The sequence below is a fragment of the Bombus flavifrons genome, chromosome 3, assembly GCF_040668555.2.
Source record: "Bombus flavifrons isolate JBK064 chromosome 3, iyBomFlav1_principal, whole genome shotgun sequence".
NCBI classification, from domain to species: Eukaryota; Metazoa; Arthropoda; class Insecta; order Hymenoptera; family Apidae; genus Bombus; species Bombus flavifrons.
In genome coordinates this window covers 7,155,712-7,178,099 of record NC_138444.1, presented here as the reverse complement: position 1 = coordinate 7,178,099, position 22,388 = coordinate 7,155,712, and the positions used below count along the sequence as shown (strand labels likewise).

General features: G+C 39.2%; 1 protein-coding gene across 1 annotated transcript; it reads left to right on the top strand.

Annotated features, from left to right (window-relative positions):
* The first annotated feature begins 19,769 nt into the window (after window positions 1-19,769).
* mei-W68 (meiotic W68) lies at window positions 19,770-22,131 on the top strand. The gene is made up of 5 exons (XM_069109426.1): window positions 19,770-19,791; window positions 20,148-20,265; window positions 20,376-20,809; window positions 21,076-21,433; window positions 21,777-22,131. Exons 1-5 carry the CDS (start codon window positions 19,770-19,772, stop codon window positions 22,075-22,077), a joined length of 1,233 nt encoding a protein of 410 aa, XP_068965527.1. The 3' UTR covers window positions 22,078-22,131.
* Window positions 22,132-22,388: the final 257 nt, after the last annotated feature.

The following is a 22,388-nucleotide window of genomic DNA, read 5'->3' as shown; positions in this document are numbered from 1 at the left end:
CTCGGCGTAAGCTTACTTCCAAGTTAAAATTATCGTAATTAGACGATGAAATGACGTAGATTTTGGTTCCTTATGTTCCATTAAATTATAAAAAAGAATACCATGTAATATTTAAAAAACATAATTCCAGGTAATTGTAACAATAATACTCCGCTATTGCAAAATTTTCTGGTTATGAATTAACAAATACAAATGGAAAATTTTTATTTTATCGAATGGTAATAATATTGCATTACTTTCGCGTTAATTTTCAGTTTTTCTAAACAATTAACCATACAGCGATATTTGAAAATGTTTTCAATGAACTGAACAATTGCAGCACGCGACTACTTCGTTGACTAATGACTTCATACGATGATTACCTCTGTCCGAAGCATTTACCACGTCATCGAAGCATCATTTACATTCGTAAACGTAACAAGCGCTTCTGTTTCGATGTATTCACCCCCTGCTTCATTAGAGGGTGGCACTTGGCTCGTGCTATACCTGCATGCCGTCGCAATATGTTTCGAAATGCGATTCGTTCTGCTTCTGCAGAATCATTCTTGGTCCAGACTCGGCCATCTGTGATGGAATTAACCTGATGTTATTGAAATGATTCGATATACCTCCGTGCTGTTCGCATCCGAGGTGGTGGATCGATCAATTGAATTTTATTTAGGGAATAGTAGAAATTAACTGTGAAAGTCACGAGGTCCGTGTCATTCGTGTTACGTTCGTTTCATGGTGCACAAATTGGGGGATGATGAACGTGACTCGAAAGTTCAATTTCTGAATGTAAGCCATTGACTTATTTAATTGTTTCAACAACATTACTCGTAAATTACTTATGAATTTAGGATGAGATTCAAGTATCTTGAGATGTTTTATAGACTAATGTTTTATAGACTAATGTTTTACAGAGAAATCTTATTAAGCGTCTTGATGCGAAATTTCTAATCTTTTAATCGTCATTTCGTACCTTCCATAGAATTAAGAAGTATCCTATTCGATACGATTTTTACTTGTCGTTTAACAAAATTTGTAAATGTAACGGAGACGTGGATAAATGCACATGTAAAATACTGAGGTAAAAAAGATGATAACAAAGTTCTAAAAAGACACGTTTCACACTAGAATACCCCCTTAAATAACTTTTCCCGAGTAGGACAGCTGCCCGCTGCTGTGGAGTTGAAATATTCATTTAAATGCACCTCTGACAAGGCATTTTCTCGAAACACCAGACCAGTTCAGGGTATTAAAAAAGCAACTTGTCTATTGTACATGCATCTATTATCTACTCACTTCAATAATTTTGATCACTTTATATATCTTAGGATTCTTCACCCTTTTATTTCCACAAATACAGATTCGATTCACATAACACTAATGAAATGTTAAAAGTACAAAAATAAGAGAGCAAGGAGAATATACTTCTATTTTCATATGTTATATTAAAAATAATTTCTTCTCTTAAAAAAGATATAATTATTACTCTATCGATTTTGGTTATCGAAGGAATTCATTCACAAATTATTAGAAAATTCAACGAGTACAAAAATTCAATGAACGAAGAATATGAATGGCGAATTCGTGTTTTTCTGAACGTGTCGCACCGTTGGCCCGGATTGATTTATGAAATGGCTACTGCGACAAAGAGGATGAAAGGAGAGTGGATGTGGAGAAAATACCTCGCGAAGCGTTTTCCTTATTGTGTCCTCGTGAGCAATCTTGTTGGAATATAAATGCGCGATGATAAGAGAGCGGCGCGTACGTAGAACAGAGGCGGAACGATAAAACGCGAACGCGTCGGGACGGTGGACAAGGCCGTACAAAAGGTATGTCGGGGCGCCGTTTTGCGGTTTTTTCATTTTGGCACGCGCACGACGTGCCCCCGGGTAAGCGGATACCCCACAAAGCGCTTTATTGTGCGAAACTGAATACCAGCGCTAAATACGCGCTAAAAGGGACGAGCCTGCATGCTTCGTTTCGCCTGCACGCGATTCTACGAACGACTAGCCCCGAACCCTCCTGTTTCCAGGTCGTCCTCCGTGATCCTTTAACGCATCCCCTGTCGTGTGGACCACCGATGGTACACGATGAACTTCTTGTTTTAGCTCCTCGATATTGTGAGAATAAACAAACACATATAGGGGAAAAAATTCTATACCAATAACTCTTTAATTAATGAAATAAACTTATGAAATGCCTTCGAACGAGCATAAAAATAAAATTCAAAAGCTGAAGCGTTATATGATCAATTAATATGTAAATGCTAGAGTAAGCAGTGATGTGCAAATATATTTTTTTAGCCACTGTAAATGACACAAGCAGTTTCTGTAGCATTAATAGCGCGTTTGTAAGATCCTTAAATACAAGTTTAACCAGAACCAACATGCAAATACCATGGTCCCTTGCACAGCAGGATGCAAGGCATATCATCAAACTTTATTGACCACCGTTACGAGTTAATTTCCAGCTTGAAATTAGACACCGCGGCGCGTCGCATCATGTATGCCTGATTGAGGTACAAGAAGAATAAGGTCGCGTTGATGGCGCAACGTAAAATCGATTATTTAAATCGTTCGATTTACTACACACCTGGCGTGATAGAAACACTAATAGCAATCGACGAATTCGTTATCAATGTAGATATCCTTGAAGGAAATTTAACAGTCAAAGAATCATGATAATATCGTGCACATTTGAGCGTCGAACGTTCATTCGATGCGCAATATTTAAGCGTGTGTATATGCAGTTACGGCGTAAGGCAGGTGCGAGTACACAGACAAGTACACGACGTGCATCTGCCGTATCTAGGCAAAAATGGAAAATTTTCTTCTATCCTTTTCAACAAGTTCACTGTGCCTGTATACGCTTTTGTCGTGCATGTTGGTTACATTAGCTTATATCGAGCTGCGGACAAATGGTAATATTTTAAAAATGGCCCTGATAACTTGTTCGAGAAGTAATTTTTATACCACGATCCATCCGGTTTCCGGCGATTTCAACGGTAACAGACGTCCAACTTTTAGCTGTGAAAGCTTTCCTATTACTTGACAGCAGGGTCGTACTTACTTGGGAACAGATTTGTAAAGATCGCAACAATTAAATCGTCACGAGGACCTAGAGTCTCGTTCAGGACCGTACGATGTCAACTCAGGATCGATTTTTCCTTTGCGTTTCTTTGTAAAGAGGAATGGTCATAACTCGTGTCTAACTTATACTGTGCAATCGTAGCGTAACTACTAGTCAAGAAATGATTCCTTTCTTGGTTGTACAACGATTGCAGAGGCACACTACATTCTGGAAGTTCCAATTTTATGACTCATTGTTGATCAGTCAACAGTGATAGAAACTGATTTCAAAAAACTGACGCATGTTGCCACTTACGTACGAAATGCGTACAGAATGTAGACCATCAGTAAACCTACTTAGCGCATTATTTTACGGTCTTGTCGTATCATTTCCACCTACTATACATAGCTGATCGAACGGCATACGAAACGATTCCGTGAACGGTCACGGTGGCGATAGGTTGGCGAACGGTCGCGCGCTTTGGCTCGTGCCAGTAATGAGCCCGCATCGCTACCCTACCGACGTGTTTCAAATACACAAACGGCCACACGAGTGCTTTATATAGGCGCGCAGAGACGGTCACGTAAGCGTGGACTTACAAACGGTCTCGGCAGACAACGCAAATAGACTACCACACGGGGCCTGCCACCTGCCCACCTTGTCATTGGCAGCCTCGCGAACCGATAAAAATATCGGGATCGTAAAATTGAAACGAACGAACAGAGAGGCCAGGGATATCGTGTAGAATCTCTGTCTTCTCGCCGGCTCACCACGATTCTGACAGCTGAAACGCGATTCTAGTTCGCGGTGAACCGCGCTGTAAAGACCCGCCATTGCCATGCTCCGATAGGAGGCGACGGATAGCTCCGTGCAAGATCACGATCCAATATATTGAAGAAATATATGTAGTAATTTAAAAATTACACGTTGATTCCCATAGTTTGGTGACTTAGATTCTATCGAAAATTTGCATCTTTCAGACTTATAGCGTCTTAGGTGCATTTTACGACTTCTCCACGATTTCCTCGTAAAAATAGCTCCTAACAGATTCATGAACAATTTTCGAAACCTATAAACATATTTTGTATAAGTACATACTTATTATACACCTACAACATTGTGTTCGCAAGAACTTTTGTGTAAATGTTTCTAAGAATTATTTTTCATAAAAATGTTCATAAATTGGATGGAAATAGGCAAAAAAAAAAAAAAAAAGAAAAGACAAGTAACTTTCCGCGAATACTAGCGAGAACATCCCACGAAGAAATTAACTGTAAAATTAATTGCTAGCTACTGCTGTCAGAACATAAATGTTTACGCCTGGAAGCGTTTAAGATTATAACGACTCTACAAATTGAGATCATGAAAGCCTAAGTTTTTCGACGATAACGTCTGCAAGAAAGTAACAACAGCAACTACACTGCTGCTATTTAACAATTTTCACGAGAAATAATGGACGTGTAAACCGAAGAATACGACAGATTGTTCCTTTAAAAACATTGGTATTGGTATTCCATCCATTTCATCGAGTCGACAAGCAACTGAAACGGCTGGAAACTTGGTAATCGAGCGTCACGCATCTGTAATAAGACTTGTCGTCCGTGAGAATCACGAAGAGCATGCGATCACGTATGTAAGTACGTCGATCCTGCGGCAGAAACCAATTACGCTGTCCACAGAATACTCGATCTATATTCTACATTACGATGAAACTTGTCTTGCCGCAAGTTCAGTGTGATTTACTGTAATTTGATGTGAGGCAAGCGAATGCTGTTGTTGCTTGCAGTCATTGGACTTATCCACGATATTCAGTGAGACCATCTTTAACTCCTATACATATGTGCATATATGTAACATCACAATTTATGCTATATACTAATTTTTTACCAAAGAAAATATATATCTTGTAATTTCTATATATAGGTAACTTTCAAATTCGTTTCAAATTTCACCTATATTATCATGATAATCGTGTCTAATTACGGTACTAATGAAATTTCGAAATGTTTTACGTAACACGCACAATATATACAATGTACATAAAAAATACACGCACAGTGTACATAAAACTTCCCTATGATAATTGTTCTAATAATTTTGTGAGCTACAGTATATCCCAATTAATAGCGCTATTCCAGAGGCCATCGCTGCGAAGACTAGGGAAAAGTGACGATACTCGCGAGCCGCACACGTGCTCACAGGAAACAGCCTCTCGCGAATTAGATGTGGGTTAGGGATCCCAAGGTCGCGGAGACTCGTTCCTCTTGATCCGGCGTTCTTGCTGCTCCTTTTCCTCTCTTTGGCTGTTCCGTCTCGACCAGCACGTTTCGCCCCATTCCCTACCCGCGTCGCGGCTCCTTTCGCACATTTATCGGGAGGCCCTGTGCGTGCGTCCCGACGCATGCGTTCGTGGCGGTCGCGTGCCGCAACCCCCTCTTATTCTCTCTCTCGATGGCGACCGTTCCTCGCGAGCTGCTTTACCTCGCTATGAAAACGGCGTCCATGTCTTCCCCGTGAAGAACACTTTTCTGAATTTTCATCTTCTAAAATGTAATTTTAGCGAATGTTGTGCTTCGGTTTTGAAACCTTGGCATCTAAACGTGACATAAAAAAGAAATTTTTTGCATTTTTAGGTAATAATTGGTAATAATTGCCAGACAAAAGTTATTACAAAGGAATGTCCAAAGCAAACTTTGACAAATGATTCAACCGCTTAAAAGTGAGAAAAAGGGTTTAATGGTCATAAAAGGACGAAAGGACGAAAATCGATGGCTGTCTGACAATATAGATGAAACGAGCATTGTAATGTATATTCGTCATGGTGTTCCACACGGTTGAAGGCAAAAGGTGGGCTGTTCCTCTATCTGATCAGGTATACCTGCAGGGGGTGGACACCACGGCTTCTTTGGCAGCGTCCAATCGCAACCCCTTAAAATATAAATAATACGTAATCATCGGTTCGATCTGTAGACGTATTACCAGTTCTTCAACATCTGCCTCTCTACGAAAGTAGTATTTCTATCATTCATACGTTTCTATCAGTCGACCGGTTAGTACTTCACTTACATCTTGAAGTTTCGATATATGATTTATATAACGGAAAACGCTCGAACGAACTATTTGATTTTACATCCCTATTTGTCAGGGAAAGAGTTAATTGATTTAAGCTCAAGTATGATTCTCATTGTAGCATTCTGATCTTATTCATAAGAAATATTCGTTATGTTACTCGTTTAACATTTTATTCGCATTACTTATATCTACTTATATTCTTCACCTGTTTGAAATGTTCGATCAATCACAAGCGTATATCATCCGTAAATGTTTACCACATAGCCATCATTAAAATTGCTAAGATTTAATCGCTATACGGCTGAAGTGCAAAGTCTCATAAAAAGTCATCTAAAACATCTATCATTTCTCGATTCATCAAATTCTCCAGGTCGTCAATCATACGTACCTTCGTCTCGATCATTTTTATAAGGATTCAATAACGATTCTTTTGGAAGCTGCTAATAGAGCTGCCTCGGACACGAACCTCGCTTAGAAATGGTTATATTTAAGGGGATTTTCTCGTCATAAGCAATCTAGTGAAAAAGATCTAACCGTCTCCTCGAGAGTCTAGAGTCTCCTGAATAATCGATCTTAGATGGATCTGTTTTGTACGCACGACCACCAAGAAATTCGACTGAGGTCAGACAGGATATTCGAAGGGGAAAGGTAGACGACCAAGAGCTGCATGGACCTCGAATATGTCTATTGGTGCGACAAAGAGGAGAAAGAGGATAGTGCGACCCACGTGGGAGTCCCGTGGAGACATCGGGAGAGACTAACACGTTGAGATTGCGATAAATCAAACGTGCAAGGTGGAAATTCTCATGGTGCGACGAAGAAAAGGAAGGTGGAGCTGCGAGAAGAAAAGGGCACGCTCTGTTGTGACTCTGGATAATAATTTGTCCGCCTATTCGGACAGTTTGCGAGTCTCGGGAAATATTTTTCTCCCACACACGAATACACGTATACACGTAATCCGTTTCTGGATCTTACGTTTTCTCGCAATAGCTGATTCAATAAAATTACAATCGTCGTATCTGTTTTACTTATATTTTTCTTCCAACTTTTCTTTTTTGGGGGGCGGGGAGAAGCGAACACAGATGCATCGCGACCATTTAATCATACTCTTGTACATAAATTATAGGACACTTGCAAATTTCTCAAATATCATGTTCGAGAATGATTCGCAAAAATCCATTAATCATTAAAGTGTCCTGTCTTGTATAATTTTCTGGATCGCGTGAGATAGAACTGCTTGTTCCACCTGTTTCTTCTCGATCATATTTTCCGCATTTTTCTATAAAATTTGATTATAACGTAGCTAGAACGATTAATAAACGGCAAGGAGAAACGCACCTTGACGCGAGCCACTCGATTATTTTGCGGTTTTCAAACGCAATTATTAGCGCCAGGTGAATTCTGCGACAGTGAAAAAATCCACGCAGTCTGCTCGAGCGTACGCGTGCGCGCTGTACCTGAAACCGCGCAAACACTCAGACAGGAGACACTAACGTGACTAGAAAAATATCGCAGCTGCAAAAGCTTATGCGATCAGAGAAAGATAGAAAACTTATGCGCAACTCTGGCCGAGCCTGGTAAGGCAGTACTACCGATGTCCGTGTTGATTATGCAAAGCAATTAACACTGAACGATCAATCATAAATAATCTGTAGCAGACGAGTTAACTGGATACTTTGGATCCTATCCGTGTCCGCGAGATACGATGCACTTGTCTTATCTGATCCAGCGTGATCCGAGGCAGATTAATGTGAGATCGGACCCGACGAACTTGTTAGAGTCCTCCTATTTTACGGAGTCATATGATGGATCGCTAATATGGGTGCTGGCACGCACGCGGAGGTGGTAGACCTTTTTATTGTGCGCCCTCGTCGTTCATCGGTGGCGGCTCCGTCCACCCTATCCGACATAAAGAGTCACAGAAGAATGATTCAATGATCGCTAGCTCGCGGATTCCCAGGCGATTACATCTGTACGAAGAGTTGAACCACTGCCACGAACGTCATCTTCATTGTCCGATCGTACCCTATATCGACACAAGTCTCTGGCTTCTTTATCGAAAGAGCTACCCCTCCTGTCTCTTCTTTGCGTGGATAAAAGTCAATGGTCTCCGATGTGAGGAACGAGTCCCAGGAAGGAATCCAGCTTGAATGAAGACCTCAAAGTTTCGTGGAGGGGTCTGGGGTGGGGAGCTGAAGGAAGGCAGGTAGCCCTTTTTCTTCGGTAGGTGGGCCATCACAACCGCACTCACGAAACCGGCTACAAAACGTTTTATTTACGTGGTTCGGATGGCCCACCGTTCGGGCCAGGTCTTTTCCTTGTTCCCCGTCTTCTTTTCATCCGTTCTAATTCTGTTTTCTCACACCTTGACCTTTTTTCTCCATTTCTTTTATTTCTTTGAACCTAGACCAGTCCCTGCTGGTGGCTGCTGTTCGAGGAGGCTCGTTGCAAGGTGCGATTTCGGGACGACTTTCGCGACAAGTGCTACTGTTCGTTTGGCCCAGTTTCCTCGTAGAACGAGATAGAGTGACGCAGATTGGAAATTTGTAGCTTTGGAATGAGTTTCAGTTCGAATTTGAACGAATTTGAATATTTCGACGTTAAAATGTTCTAATAGAAGCGACATTAACTATGAATATAATTAAGTATTCTTCAAATTGTCATTCTTATTACGAATAGCCTGCACTAATTTCACGCAAACGAATTTGATAATAAGATCTTAAACTTCATTGACGTACGAATAAACAATGAAGCAAGTCGCATAAACTAACTCGTTGCGATCTTGAACGCGTTTATTATTATAATTGTTTGTGCAATAATGACGTATACGGTGCCACGTCCTGTCGATCATGTTCCTCATTAATGTGCCCCCGACTAACGTAATTATTACTCTGCGCTCTTTTCTCTTCGAACTCCCTCGTAAATTCTCGAGGACGGCAACTTCTCGCCGTGACACATCTATTTATCTTTTACACGTTCTTTGCACTTTACAGTCTTCAAACGAGAAGCAATAAGACATTACTTACATTCGATCATTAGCGTTACAGTGCTAATGAAATTTTAAAGTATTCTGTACAACATACATAACATAATTATAAAGGGTGCCTGCAAATGTGCGAATACCTTTATGAGCAACTGCATATCATTTACTATTTTGATTTTTCAATCGCAATGAACGAATTCAACATTCGAGATCTACCACAATAGAATTTCCTTGACTGAGAATGCGTAAAGTTCAAGCACAACCGTTAATGAGGTTACTTTGAGATCTTCCACTCGACCTTAATTTCTACGCCTTCGCGATTGATGATAATTGGCTGGATGTCAGTTTTACAGGCGAATATATATTATGAGGTGATCGAATGCCATCCGCAACCGCTCGGATTGGCAACACCTTGGATTAAAATTTTATTGAGGGTTAATTAACCTCATGTACGATCTCGTACGCATACTGAGCTATGTTTCGTATGATAAAAATAGTCAAGGATGTCATAAAAACCCTGTGCACTTTCCGAAGGCTAACCGGCGCATATTTAATGCTATCCTTTTGCTTCTCTTTCGTCGTTCGTGTTTCTTTGCACATCTTACGCGGGATTCCATTACAATCCACCTCCTCTTTTCTGTATTCTGTTATAATATATGAAAATGCAACATTCTAAAGAAATGTTGCCAAATGTAAATGAATGTTAAAGATAATAACTACCGGATCAAATATATACCTAACTATAACGGATCAGAATGATTCAGACTTAATACCTGGGACATAACTTTCATAATTAAGAACCGTACGAAACGAGGAAAAATAGAAGAAGAAAATGAAGTACTTGTTTTTTAAAAACCAAGCATAAATCTAACTGATCCCTGCAAAATTATATGTCAGTTTAATATCCGTGCGCTGTTTCACCTGGACTTTTTATGGGGTCACGAGTATCCACAATTGAATATCTCAGCGAGACATGAGCCGCGTGCTCGTCGAACACTTGTCGAAAACGATAGAGTAGGAGAAACTTGTGTTATGAGTGGAAAAAAGAAACTCGTGATTATTTTCTGTCGTAATTTGTTGTTGGTCCTAACTGCGGAATAACGCGTCAACGTGCAGGTTTTCGATTTCCAGAAAATCCCCGCCTTCCTATTTTTCGACGTCAAAGGTAAAACACCATGTGCTGCAACATAATCTATACTATTATTATAATGTACAGAGGTATATGTGTGTGTCCAAGGTAATCTCAGAAACTATTCAACCGATTTGAATATCTTTTTGGCCGCTGGAAAGGACATTTCCCCCAGATAGACGCGAGTTATATTTCATTACGTTTACTCCTCGAGGAACCGGATAATGAGCATAAATGCGGCTCAAATCGGATTAACGTAGTTTGGTTTCAACCACACGGAAACTGCACTGTCGCATCTCGCTCGATCGACAGTCAACGGTTACTTCCTACAAGTATTTCTCGAATACTATTTACTGTATTCATTTCTATTACAAATGGCAGTGAATTTAGAATCGTCAAGTTAAATTCATATCAACAACTAGTGTTTTATAATGACCGCATCTTTGTTTTTGATATTATTAACCTTTGGTTTGTGATTCCTTTAGCAACCATCCAAGTTAACGTCAGTTATTCATTGCTTTATACAGCATGTCAAATGTCTTAATATTGAAATATTCTGCATAATTTGCATTTAATAATATTCCATCCGATGAATTAAAGTTGTTATTGAAGTTTAAATTAAACCTTGTTACGAGAAGTTTTATTGCTTCTGGTCGTTAATTTCATTTTGTACATTTCTCAAGCTTATTGCATTTTCCGTGAATTTAATATAATAAACATCCTACATGTTGTGAACAGGGATATACGTAAACCTACCAAACACATATTCCAAAATTCATCAAAATACCAACGACCAAACCCAAACCTAAGCCCCAGTCACCGGGTCGGATCCCTCAAACCGCAGATCGTTCCCTTGATTCTTAATTGCGATTGGAAATGCCGCAACTCTCGAAAAATAGCTTTTGTCCGCAAATCTAGCCCCTGACTTCGGTATTCAAACGGATTCCCCTAAAAGGATTTTCATTGCTTGCGAAAGGATTTCTCCTATGGCAAGTAGCGAAACCATAGGGCATAGGGTATAGACCATTGTACCATGGTTACGTGGCGTCGTTACACGATCGCATTATTGCAACGAGCACCAATCGACGGTGTATTATACAATGCAGTCGTTGCGCATCGATATTCACGCGTGTCCTTCTCTGCATGAGTTGCAGGCGCGCGAAAGGCGCGTGCTCCTCGTCCAGGTGATGCCAGACTGTCTGCTGTTCGTCCATCCATTTTCCTTCGTCGTTGTCGACTTTCTCTCTCTCTCTCTCTCTCTCTCTCTCTCTCTCTCTGTCTTCCGCGAGGAAACCACTCTTCCTGCACGCCCACAGGAACATATGTTTACGAACAATAAGTCCCGTAGAATGCTCTTGAAAAACCAACAAACAGAAAGGATCACGCCTCCACGATTTGACAGACACTCGTTGAACTGATTTATATTGAGTTGCTGTCCTACGGATGCGATTCGATTTCTTTTCAGGTTCTGGTTCTGGGTTCTGGTTGTAGAACAGTCGAGGGATGCTTGGTGACCGTTTATATTGTTTGCCCGAGATTGAATAATTTTATTCCATTATATAAATGAGGCACTAAAAGTAACGATATTTAATATTCGTAATTAATGTGTATAGTTAAATTTATTGTTGAAGCAGAAGGTATAATATATAGAATGTAACACTACAAAAAGGTATAGTAGAGAATTGTTAGGAACATTCTGCGTTTCTGTAGACAAAAATATAAACGTAGACGTAAATGTAGCAAACATGGTAAGCTGCAAACGTTCATGTTCATCTGCTACAAATTGACTTGTTTCATAGTGGAACCGTATAAGTATACTTGCATCGAGGCTGTGAATTGAGCAATCATATTGTAGAATCTGATGATTAAGTGACCATGTGTACGTCCTTGGATGGTTTCTTTCTTATTTAATGCATTTGTAACACGCGAAGATTCTGAGGTTTCATTATAGTAATGTCGCGAAGGGCAACCGAAAGTCTTGCAAGTTTATCAGCGACCGTTCACCTCTTATCGAACAACCGATGATCCTCAGGGTCAGCCAATAGCTTTTCATTCTTCACGGTTAATCCCCTCTTAAGTCACGATAAAGACCGTCCTTAACGATCAAGGGTTCTCTTCGACACTTAATTATTGCAACCCCAAACTATCTGTCGCTAAGTAGAGCCTAATCTCTGTTTCTCCCTTTACGTGCCTCTAAACGAGCAAACATTTTACTAGGACTTTGATCCTCCGAAATCTTCCATTTTTTTTATGTCATTTATTAAGAGAGTCTAGAAGTACCGATGAGTAAAGTATTACATGTGTACCAAAGAAATCAAAATAAGAGATATACAATGTAAGGGAAAGGGCAAGCTTGTAAAAAAAATAATCAAATCCCCCAAAGTACATTATGAATGTATAAAATTTCTGTGAAATCTGTTATCCATATATTTTACAGAAAATCATTCAAACACTTAAAAATACACTTTTGTAAATCTATAAAATTCGTATGAAAAATTACGGATTGATTATTTTAATTATTTTTATAATTTTGAAGTTAATCCTTCCGAGATACAAATAATTCCAGCGTTCGCCAAACTTTGTGTAAAATTACCTGGAGAAGCGAAAGCGTGTAATTTCTATCCTTCGTTATCTCCAAATGTGGAATAAAAAATAAAAATAAAAATTCCCAAATAAATGTCTCGTAATGTTAATAATTATTGGCAACCAAGACCTCGAACGATTACTTACTGCGAGTCGACGAATTTGCCAGAACCGAGGAGGACGAAACGAGTGCGAAGGTGTAAAAATTATGGTGCCAGGATAATCGCGCGCAAACTGGCCCACGGGGTGAAAGGTCGCCTCGATGAAATATCGTGGCTGAGGGGTCGCAATCTGTCGATCGGAAGGCAACGATTTAATTCGACTGAGCAGAATACGGAGTACAGAGGGAATACGAAGAAAGAGTACGCGAGAGGAATGGTGCATCTCGCGTCGAGGACGCATCTGCTTGCCTCGGGCCTCGGAATCGCGAAAAATTCGCGGAAAAAATCTAGCAGCTGCAAACCGCTGTCACGCGACACACGTCGAACAAATTTTTCGAGTCCGGCTCTCCCGTTACCAACTGGACAATACACCTAGCCCAAGGACAACGAACGACCTCGAATTTTCTCCATTTGTCTTCATTTGATTTTTTCTTCTTATCCGCGATTTAATTTGCTGAAAATTTTATGCAATACCTTGAAGAATTTACATTTCCGTGATTTACGAAGACTAGTAATTCATCGAAATCGTGTTTTATGAGAATCGCATAATTTTCGGGTTGTACGAGGAATTCAAATTTTACTAGCTTCTATCGACGATTCCCTCGTTGCAATTAAATCCTTGATAAAATATAAATAAGGAACTATCGTGCAAATACCACGACGTAAAATCTGGAGAAAATTAGTCAACAAAAGTTTATTTAAGAACTATGAAATATAAAACGTTCGAATGTCGGCGAAGAAGTTATAAAAAGGTTAGAAATTTTTTTTTGCCAGCTTGAACATCCGGACTAAGATCAGATTCGCACAATTCAGTGTCACGTGGCAATGTCGTTGTAAATAATTCACGAAGATATTTTATAAGCGCGCCACTTTATCTCGGTGATCGTCGCCGACGAATCCAGCAATTTAAAAAAGCATTGCAACATAAACGGACGACCGCATCCAAGGACTTCGATTCTACTGTTTTTGTTACTGATCATAAAATTTTCAAGTGAATTCCTTTTTTGCGTATACCTTTAATTTGTCGACCGTCTTCAGTCAGAACCGATTCGCAGATTTATGGTACTTGTCACCATGAACAAAGATCCGCAAGAAATTGATCATGCTATTAAACTGTCGGTCGATTCGTTCGAAGACTTATCCGTATGTATTTCATCAATTCGATAGATTCTTATTCGAACAAGAAACCAGAAAATTAATTATGATAGATTATAAAAACAGTTGTTTCATAGTAATTATCTATTTCTCAATAATTCAATACTTGAATTGAATATCTCATCGCGAGCAACTCTCAATAGTTATATAATAACATATACAAATTTTGTCAAAATACGTGTCTATTTTTAATTCAAATTGAAGTTGCTCGGAGACATTTAAACGTAAGTGTAAGTAAATATAAAAATACGAACAAAATAATATAATAATAAATTCTTTGCTTTACTGCGCGATGAAAGCGTTGAAAACGTGCGAACACTAGGTGGTCAGATGGCGAAAAGTCGAGGTGATTCGTGGGTAATGTTGGATCAGCAAGCGTCTGCGCGTGGCAAAGACGCGGAATTCGACGCGCCATGTCAAAGATACCGCGTGCTCGTTGAGATCTCTATCGAAGTTTAAGCTCGATGCGATGGTCGGGTATAAAAAGCGGTGTACGAAGCGAGCAGGCGAAAACGACGTCGACCTTCTCTTCGTACAGATCAGAAGCGTGTCGGGAAATAACAGGTTGCCAGTTTCCATTTAATTGGCAGCCGATCGGACCAGTCGGTCTGGTATAACTGACCTACACTTAAGAAACCGGGCACGCCCGCGGCCAGCGTTCCTTCCCTCCATGACTTTAATCAGACGATCGATCCTCTTTGGATCAGGATGCGTCCGAAGGTGGCGACCGCGTTACTATCGAGGCGACAGTTTCTACGGACTTTATTATAATAGCTACCGAATCTGCCTGAAGCACTCGTGTCGACGAACTCAGCCTGCTTGTCTGCTTTTTCTCCTCTTTTCCCTCCTCATCCTGCCCCGCTCATTTTCCCTTTCTCTGTTTCGTGTCATCCGATCTTTCGATATTTTCTTTCATCCTGTTCGCCGCGTTTCCTTTCTCTCGTTTTTCCGCTTTGCACGGAGATCCTTGAGAAAATATTTGACGTGCAACGAGAGCTGCTCGTTTTCTGCTAGCTGGAGGTCTTAATCCCGGACCGTGTTAAGAGAGAAGGAGAGAGGCGCGCTGGTCTGTTATTAAGGATTCTTGGACTTAAAGGGAGCCGCAAACTGGTCGTTAAGTGATTATGCTCGAAAGATGAATCAAATTGCCGTGAATTATTCGTATAACGCATCCAGGTTTATCGGGTGCAAATGCCCAAACCGGGCTTCCTTTATTGCGCTTTCATTGAACGATGCATGAACCTTCGGCAAAGAACCGTGTATATGTGCTTACGCGTTACCTGTCTATTTGCGGAATTTTTTTTGTTGGAACAACGATTCATACGCTGCACGTTGCCTCGGCCGATTTTTATCGAGCAACGCATTATTCGATATTTTAAAGAGTGGAAGTTTATGGTGAGAATTTCACCGTTTAGAACGATCGACTTTCCCAAGCTTACGAATGATGTCAAGTGCTCTTTAACACACTTTCTTCCCAGTATGCGAATATGCAGACCGCTACAATAACTTTGCTCGACGCCCCAAAACTGCGCTCGAGTATCCGCTGTAAGTACACTTGGAATTTTTATTCAACAACCCATCTGGGGTGTGTGTCGAAAAAATTAGGGTATTCGTAGATAGAAAGAGTCAAAAAGTCTAGTTTCGTTCAATAGGAGCCTTTCTCTTACAATTTCCTTTTGCGATTTCATTAATTTATCCGCAATTCTATAATTTGTTGTTCCTGCAATTCGCTTGTTGTATTATTATGTCTACAATTTTCTTATTTAAACGGTTATATCCGTCAGTTAATTCATATAGCGAAGGTTCTATTGTATTTATAGCCTGTAATGTACGTAAATTTTTTCCCATCGGTCATACAAGTTGAAGATCATAAATTATTATTAGCTCAGATGGTTTCCATCAATGAAATTCGTTCTGTTACAAACTCATGATCAATTTCCTCGCGTCAACGAACAACATTCTCGACAATAAAACCCTATGGAACGTACCTTTTCTTCCTAGGAACTGCTTATCCGCGTTCTTTTACTTCTTGTTCGTACGTTAAGCAACCCCTGCGTCTTTGACTGCAACCCCCACTGTTTGGACAAATTCGATGCTATCTGTTCCACTTTAACAGCACGAGGAGCTGCTCCTAAGCGAGGTGACGTAGATTCGATCTGAACAGAACTCTCTCCGTGTCGCCGACTGTTACAGCTTCTTACAAAAGATGGATTGCCGATTTATCGATATTCCGTGTTGTTTGGCCGAGTTTTTCAACACCCGGAATCGTTCGTTGAAATATTCCTCTGGCTTTATTGTTCTCTGCGGTTTTCACCTCTCTACTGAGAACCGGGGAAAACTCTCAGGGAATCGCCGATAGATTGGTTTTGAAACTACGATAAATTTCGCTCGAGATCTTCGATAAAAGTTTCTTTCATGATATCTTGTAAGAAACTGTAGTTTTATTTTTACAGACGCATTCGAACAATTCGTTTGATGTACCGACGAGACGCTATCTTGACTAATCTTGTGTACACAATGATCCTTAATCAAGTTGTCCGATATAAAAGATTATAATATAATTGATTTGTTCGGTCGATGATAAATTAATCTTATAATAATTCTTATTCGAGTCCACCGCTAAAATATTATTTTTCATCATACCTTGTAACTAACTAGCTGTACTCATATATTTTTTTATTTCATGTTACATACATCGTAATAATTCATTTATCCCATTTAATATAAAGTATCCGTTCAGTCAGCGTGAAATTTATGACAGGCAATATATCTCGAGCTGTTCCTTGAAATGTGTTTGTCCACAACTCGTCGCATTCTTTCCATCTTCTTTTTGTCGAAATCTAAAAAAAAAATCTTGTTCTCTCTGTCACGTTATACGTCGTCTGTGTACACTTGCATGCGAATATATAATATAATGGATTTGACAAATCACTGTTGTCGAATAAATCGAACAGGTACCGTGCCATTCTTGTCACTCGATCATGCGAGCATTTGACGTTTCAATACGGGAACAAGTTTTCGATTCTGGTCAGTGAAATCGGCCTAAACACGAAGGGATTACCTCGGTCTCAGGGCTTACACGCGATTATTCAGTCGAAAGATATTCGGTTTAGGAAAAATAACCTCCGGTTCGTGTTACAGATTCGCACCTTCTCTATCGGAAATAGTCTAAATTCGGATCGAGTTCTATGAATTCACCGACTGAAAATTCCAAATGCCTACATATGACATGTAAAAGATTCACGGATTCGTATTTTCCCATGTAAGAGCAAATCCTAGGAAGAAAGCACGATTTTCGCTGGGGGATTATTTTCGATTTTTCGAAGGTTTCACGAGATTGACACACGTGAGCGCAAAAGATTAGGCATATTTTCATGATGTTCAGTGGCTCCAACCGATATTTTGAGGAGGACGCGGCCGTATACGGGCCATTTGAGGGCTGGAGAGCGCATTCTCAGGGGTGTTTCTCGAACACACTCGTTGCACAATGTAACACTATCCCCCTTTGGTATAGAAGAACAGCCTTGAAGTGTCTTTAATGCGAAACCGAGCGGCGTTCATGTATTATTTTGTCGTGAATAATCCCTTTATGCACGGTAAAGAGGCTTGGCGCGGGTCTTCAAGACGAAGTATCTACTACTTCTACCCGTTTGCGCGAATGAGCACGCTACATCGGTGAAGAATGGAAAGCGATTCGACAGCCTCGAGCGACCGCAATGTATGCAATCATCGAGATGAACGCTCGCAGGAGACACGGCTTCGTCCATTTGACACAACGAAATTCGTTCGAACAAGATTTACTCGGTAAATTGCAGCTTATCGAAGGCTCGAGGCTTGTAATGATCAAGAATTGAAAAATATTTCTCCTTCGGTCGTTTAATTTCGATAAGTAAGTGCTGCGGGGAATCTGGATACTGTCAATTGTAAGTAAAAGTAATAATAGAGAACAGCAATGTACAGCATATAATTAAGTATGCAGCATTATACAACATATAATATAATTAACATAGCAATATACAGCTACTTGTTAGGGTAATGTATGGTATTTTTTTGCGATATTATGCGAACGTAGGATAAATTTGATATTCGTAGGGAAGAGAACGGGAGAGATCATTGAGATGGGGCAGTTTCAGTGACCCTAAGCTGTTTTGGCACGCGTCGCAAATGCCTGTGGCCGCTCGTTAGTATTCATTGTCCCTTCGGGTGTCTTTGCTTTGGCTAACCACTATTGAAGGAAATTTACGGTCCATCTGCGGATACTTATACAGGAAGTGTGATCTAACGTGTTTCGTACTTAGCTAATTTTCTTTTGAAGAATTTCTTACGCATGTAAATATACGAAGCAATGCCCAAGATTCGATATAATTAGCCCTCTATAAGTAAACATATTTTTCTATTACATCATAGTAAAATTTTGTTGTTTGATCACGAAGTAGTATTGAAATAAGAAAATCAATAAAAATGTACTTATCTTGTCACTTTCCTGTAATCTTCGTATATGATATCCTGAAGGAATTGCATGCGATTAACAAATCTCTATCCAAAATCATCTCTTTGTTTATTTATATTTAGAAACATATGAAAACGCATGGAAATCTCTAAATCTGATCCTAAAAGATCCACACTTTGCCTACAATTGGTTGCTTCGGAAACCACAGATCTTAACTATTTATCCTACTTTTAAAAATCAATAGTATAACTTGTGTTTTCATCTTTTCGGTTCAAATATTTCTTTATCAAAATCGATCAAACGCGACTCAGTGCTGAGACTGGTCGCCGAATTTTGTTACAATTGAGCGTTTTGCAGGCACGGTCACTGTTTTCTACTGTCGAATGAGGTCCTGAAGTGTCTTTAGTGCACTCGGTAGCGCGACGTTCAATGGTCGCCGCTCACAAATGCACAGCGGGGTGTCCGGCTCTCTTGAGATTCGCTACTCGATACGACCGTCGTTCCCCAACCAGGAAAATCGTTGTCGATCGTTGGACAATCTCGACCACGTACCTCGGATCAATACTTTTTCCGTCCTGCAACAATTTAATATGTTTATTGCTGTGAGAATGTTACGTTCGGATAGGTGGTAGATTTTTATCTGGCCCCGTTGCCTTCTAAGCTCGCGTCGAAACGCGTCTCAGTTGTTGGAAAAGTCGACTCCGAATTGGCGCCGCCTCTTGACTTTTCTCTCGTTCCCTTCCGCTTCCTTTTTTGCGCATGTTTCTGGAAAAAAGCTGGCAATTTTTTTGACACGCGTCCAAAATGCAACGTTTAAGATTTACTTTATAATATCGAGTTGTCCGTAGCGAACAGGAGAAAATCAAGGATATTCTAATATTAACAAACTAGAACTAGAATTAAGACTCCAAAGCGATCGATTCAATTCGTCAGTTTGTATTATGAGTGGCTTATCACAAAGCTAATCAATTTTTGAAGTAACAAGATTGCGTTAACGAATGAATTGTATAATAAATCTGGTGGAATATTAATTTTGTACTTTTAGCGAATACATCGAATTAATGTGGTATTTGTACTTTGGAAATATATATTTTCATATATTTGTATAAAACGTATATTTACATATGCGTATGTATATAGCGCGAAGAAAGATCGTACGGGTTTCGAAAGTTTGGGAAAATGCTTAGAATTTTGGATCAGGGTAAGTTGTATTTTAATAACGTTGATAAAGAAGCGTAGGGGGATAGAACCACAGAGTGTAATGCAATCCTTCCTTGTGCCATCTATGGACGAGAAAATTGATTAAACGGAACGCTTTAATATTGCTCAGAAGAGTAAACGATAAATTTATAAAATATTCTGTAAAATAATATTAAGTATTATCTGTGAAAGGTATATAAGATGTGTTTATTTTATCGAGATATTTAAATATTTCTTTATATGTGCCTATCTTGAACAACTCGATCGATTAAAAATAATCAATGAAATTCTTCGTGAGGATAAAATTATGTGTAATTGAAATATAACATTTTCTATATATTAAATCATTTATTGTAGGGAAAATGTCAAAAATAAGTAGAAACGTGAAAATGGGATTCAGAATTACCGACAGTCAACCACAAGACGTGGAGGAAAAGAAAATCGATATACCCGTGGTAGATAATGCAGAATCGAGGTAAATGTCGAATGTGGTTGGATCGATATTTTCCATATTTTTTATTAATCAATTTAAAATTTTGTAAAGCCTAAAACGAGAAAATACAAAGTCATTTTTACGATATTTAGGAAGCAATTAGTAGCCCGTATCGAGAACATTGCTTCATCTATAATCCAACAGATATGTTCGGGTCGATTACCACAAATTTCATACTCATCAGCACGGAATTATGCTACAGTAGACACGCATACTACCGAAGACAATGATCTCGAGTCGGAATTTCACGAAGAACCTGATCAGAATTCCGAAGAAATCAAAAGAAATGAAACAAGAACGGTGATCAACTTTGCTACTAAAAGAGGCAAAGACAAGTTTGCTTTAACGATGACCGTGATGGCTGCTGCGCATCGTTTGCTAATTATAAACTCGACCATTACAAGACGATCTCTTTATTACGACCTGAAAAACGATAAAACGTTGAATTTAGTTCCAGAACAGGGGTATCTGGATCAGGCTGTGAATCATGTGGCTAATTTACTAAACTGCTCGCCATGGGAGCTCAGTAAGTGTTTAATGAATTTAATCCAATTCCAAGGGATTTAATAATTATTATATTTTTTATTCTATTTAATTACGTTAATCTTTGAACAATAAGAATAGAAAAATTATTAAAAATCTGTGAAAGTTTAAAAATAATTTGTTTGCGAGTAGCAATCGATAATAAAGCAGAAATTACTAGAAATCTATCAGAAATTAATTTTCGCGTGATTATTATATATTATATTATTATTATATTATTGTACTTTGTACGAAATATTAATTATCTAGATTTGTTGCCAACATCAAAGGGATTAGTAGCTGGTGAAATGACGTTCACTCTAACTGACAATCGTATTATCGATTGCACGGTACCCGGAGGTGTCCTTATTCCGCACAATATATCAGAGGTAATTTCCGTTCGCACCAGGGCCAAAATGGTGTTGATTGTCGAGAAAGATGCTGTCTTTCAAAAATTGTTAAAGGATGATTGTACCTCTTCGTTGAGCTGCATTCTAGTCACGGGAAAAGGGTATCCGGACGTGACTACAAGAATGCTGGTTAAACTGCTGTCCGAGAAATTGGAACTTCCGGTTTATATAATCGTGGATGCAGACCCTTTCGGTGTGGACATCATGTGTGTTTATCGGTAAATCAATAATCAGATGATATGATGAAAATTGTAAAGTTTCAAAATTGTAAAGTTTTAAAACTGTAAAGTCAAAAGAAACTGCTAAATAAAAGGAGGGAAATAAAATTGAGAAAGTCGATCAAATTGAGAAATTTTTATTTTAAAATAAACTGATATTTTTTACTAACAAAAACTCAAGAAAGAAAATAATGAAAAATATATATAAAGTCATTTATTAAACGTTTATCAAATTTCTTACACAACCGCGGAAAAAGAGAAAATATTTCCAATAGAAGTTGAAGAAGATTGAAAATGCACAGAGATCGCACGATAAAATTTCTTTCACGTTTTTCTGAATTAGTTTTGGCTCGGCTGCGTTATCCAGAGAGAGGAAATGCTTGGCCTGTTCGAAGGTACGCTGGCTGGGAATACATCCATCGGAATTGCTCGCTCTGGGAGTGAATACCGTTCCCCTCACGGAATTCGATTTCTCGAGACTGATGGCTCTCGAAGGCAGGCCTTATATGACCGACGCGTTTAGGAAAGAACTTGAAATTATGCGAACTGGTAAAGCGGAGATAGAGAATGTGTATTCCTCCTCGGGAAGATTTCTAGCAGCCACCTATTTACCTTGCAAGATCAAAGGCAACGATTATATTTAACATTGCTGAATGATACAGGATGATTCATAATTAAAAATGTACGTGCAGATTGTAGATCGATTAGGTTGATCGAGAAGTTTTGTAATTTTTGTTCTTTGAAAAGAAAAAATTAATTGCTTTTACTGAAATTTCTGTTAACCTACTCAGGATGAAAATGATAATGCAACGCTTCAATCGTCGTTTCTGTTTAGTCAATTTACATTATTGAGTGTCATCGAATTCATCGAATTGTAATTACGAAAAGAAATTTCTTCGGTATTTTTCTCTTTGCCATTTGTCCTCCCGTGTAAGTCATACAATCGAAATTTTAA

Coding starts and splice junctions, on each gene's coding strand:
- mei-W68 (XM_069109426.1), top strand. CDS start 19,770: ATGCTTAGAATTTTGGATCAGG. Junction 19,792..20,147: donor GCTTAGAATTTTGGATCAGG/GTAAGTTGTATT, acceptor CATTTATTGTAG/GGAAAATGTCAAAAATAAGT. Junction 21,434..21,776: donor GACATCATGTGTGTTTATCG/GTAAATCAATAA, acceptor TTTCTGAATTAG/TTTTGGCTCGGCTGCGTTAT.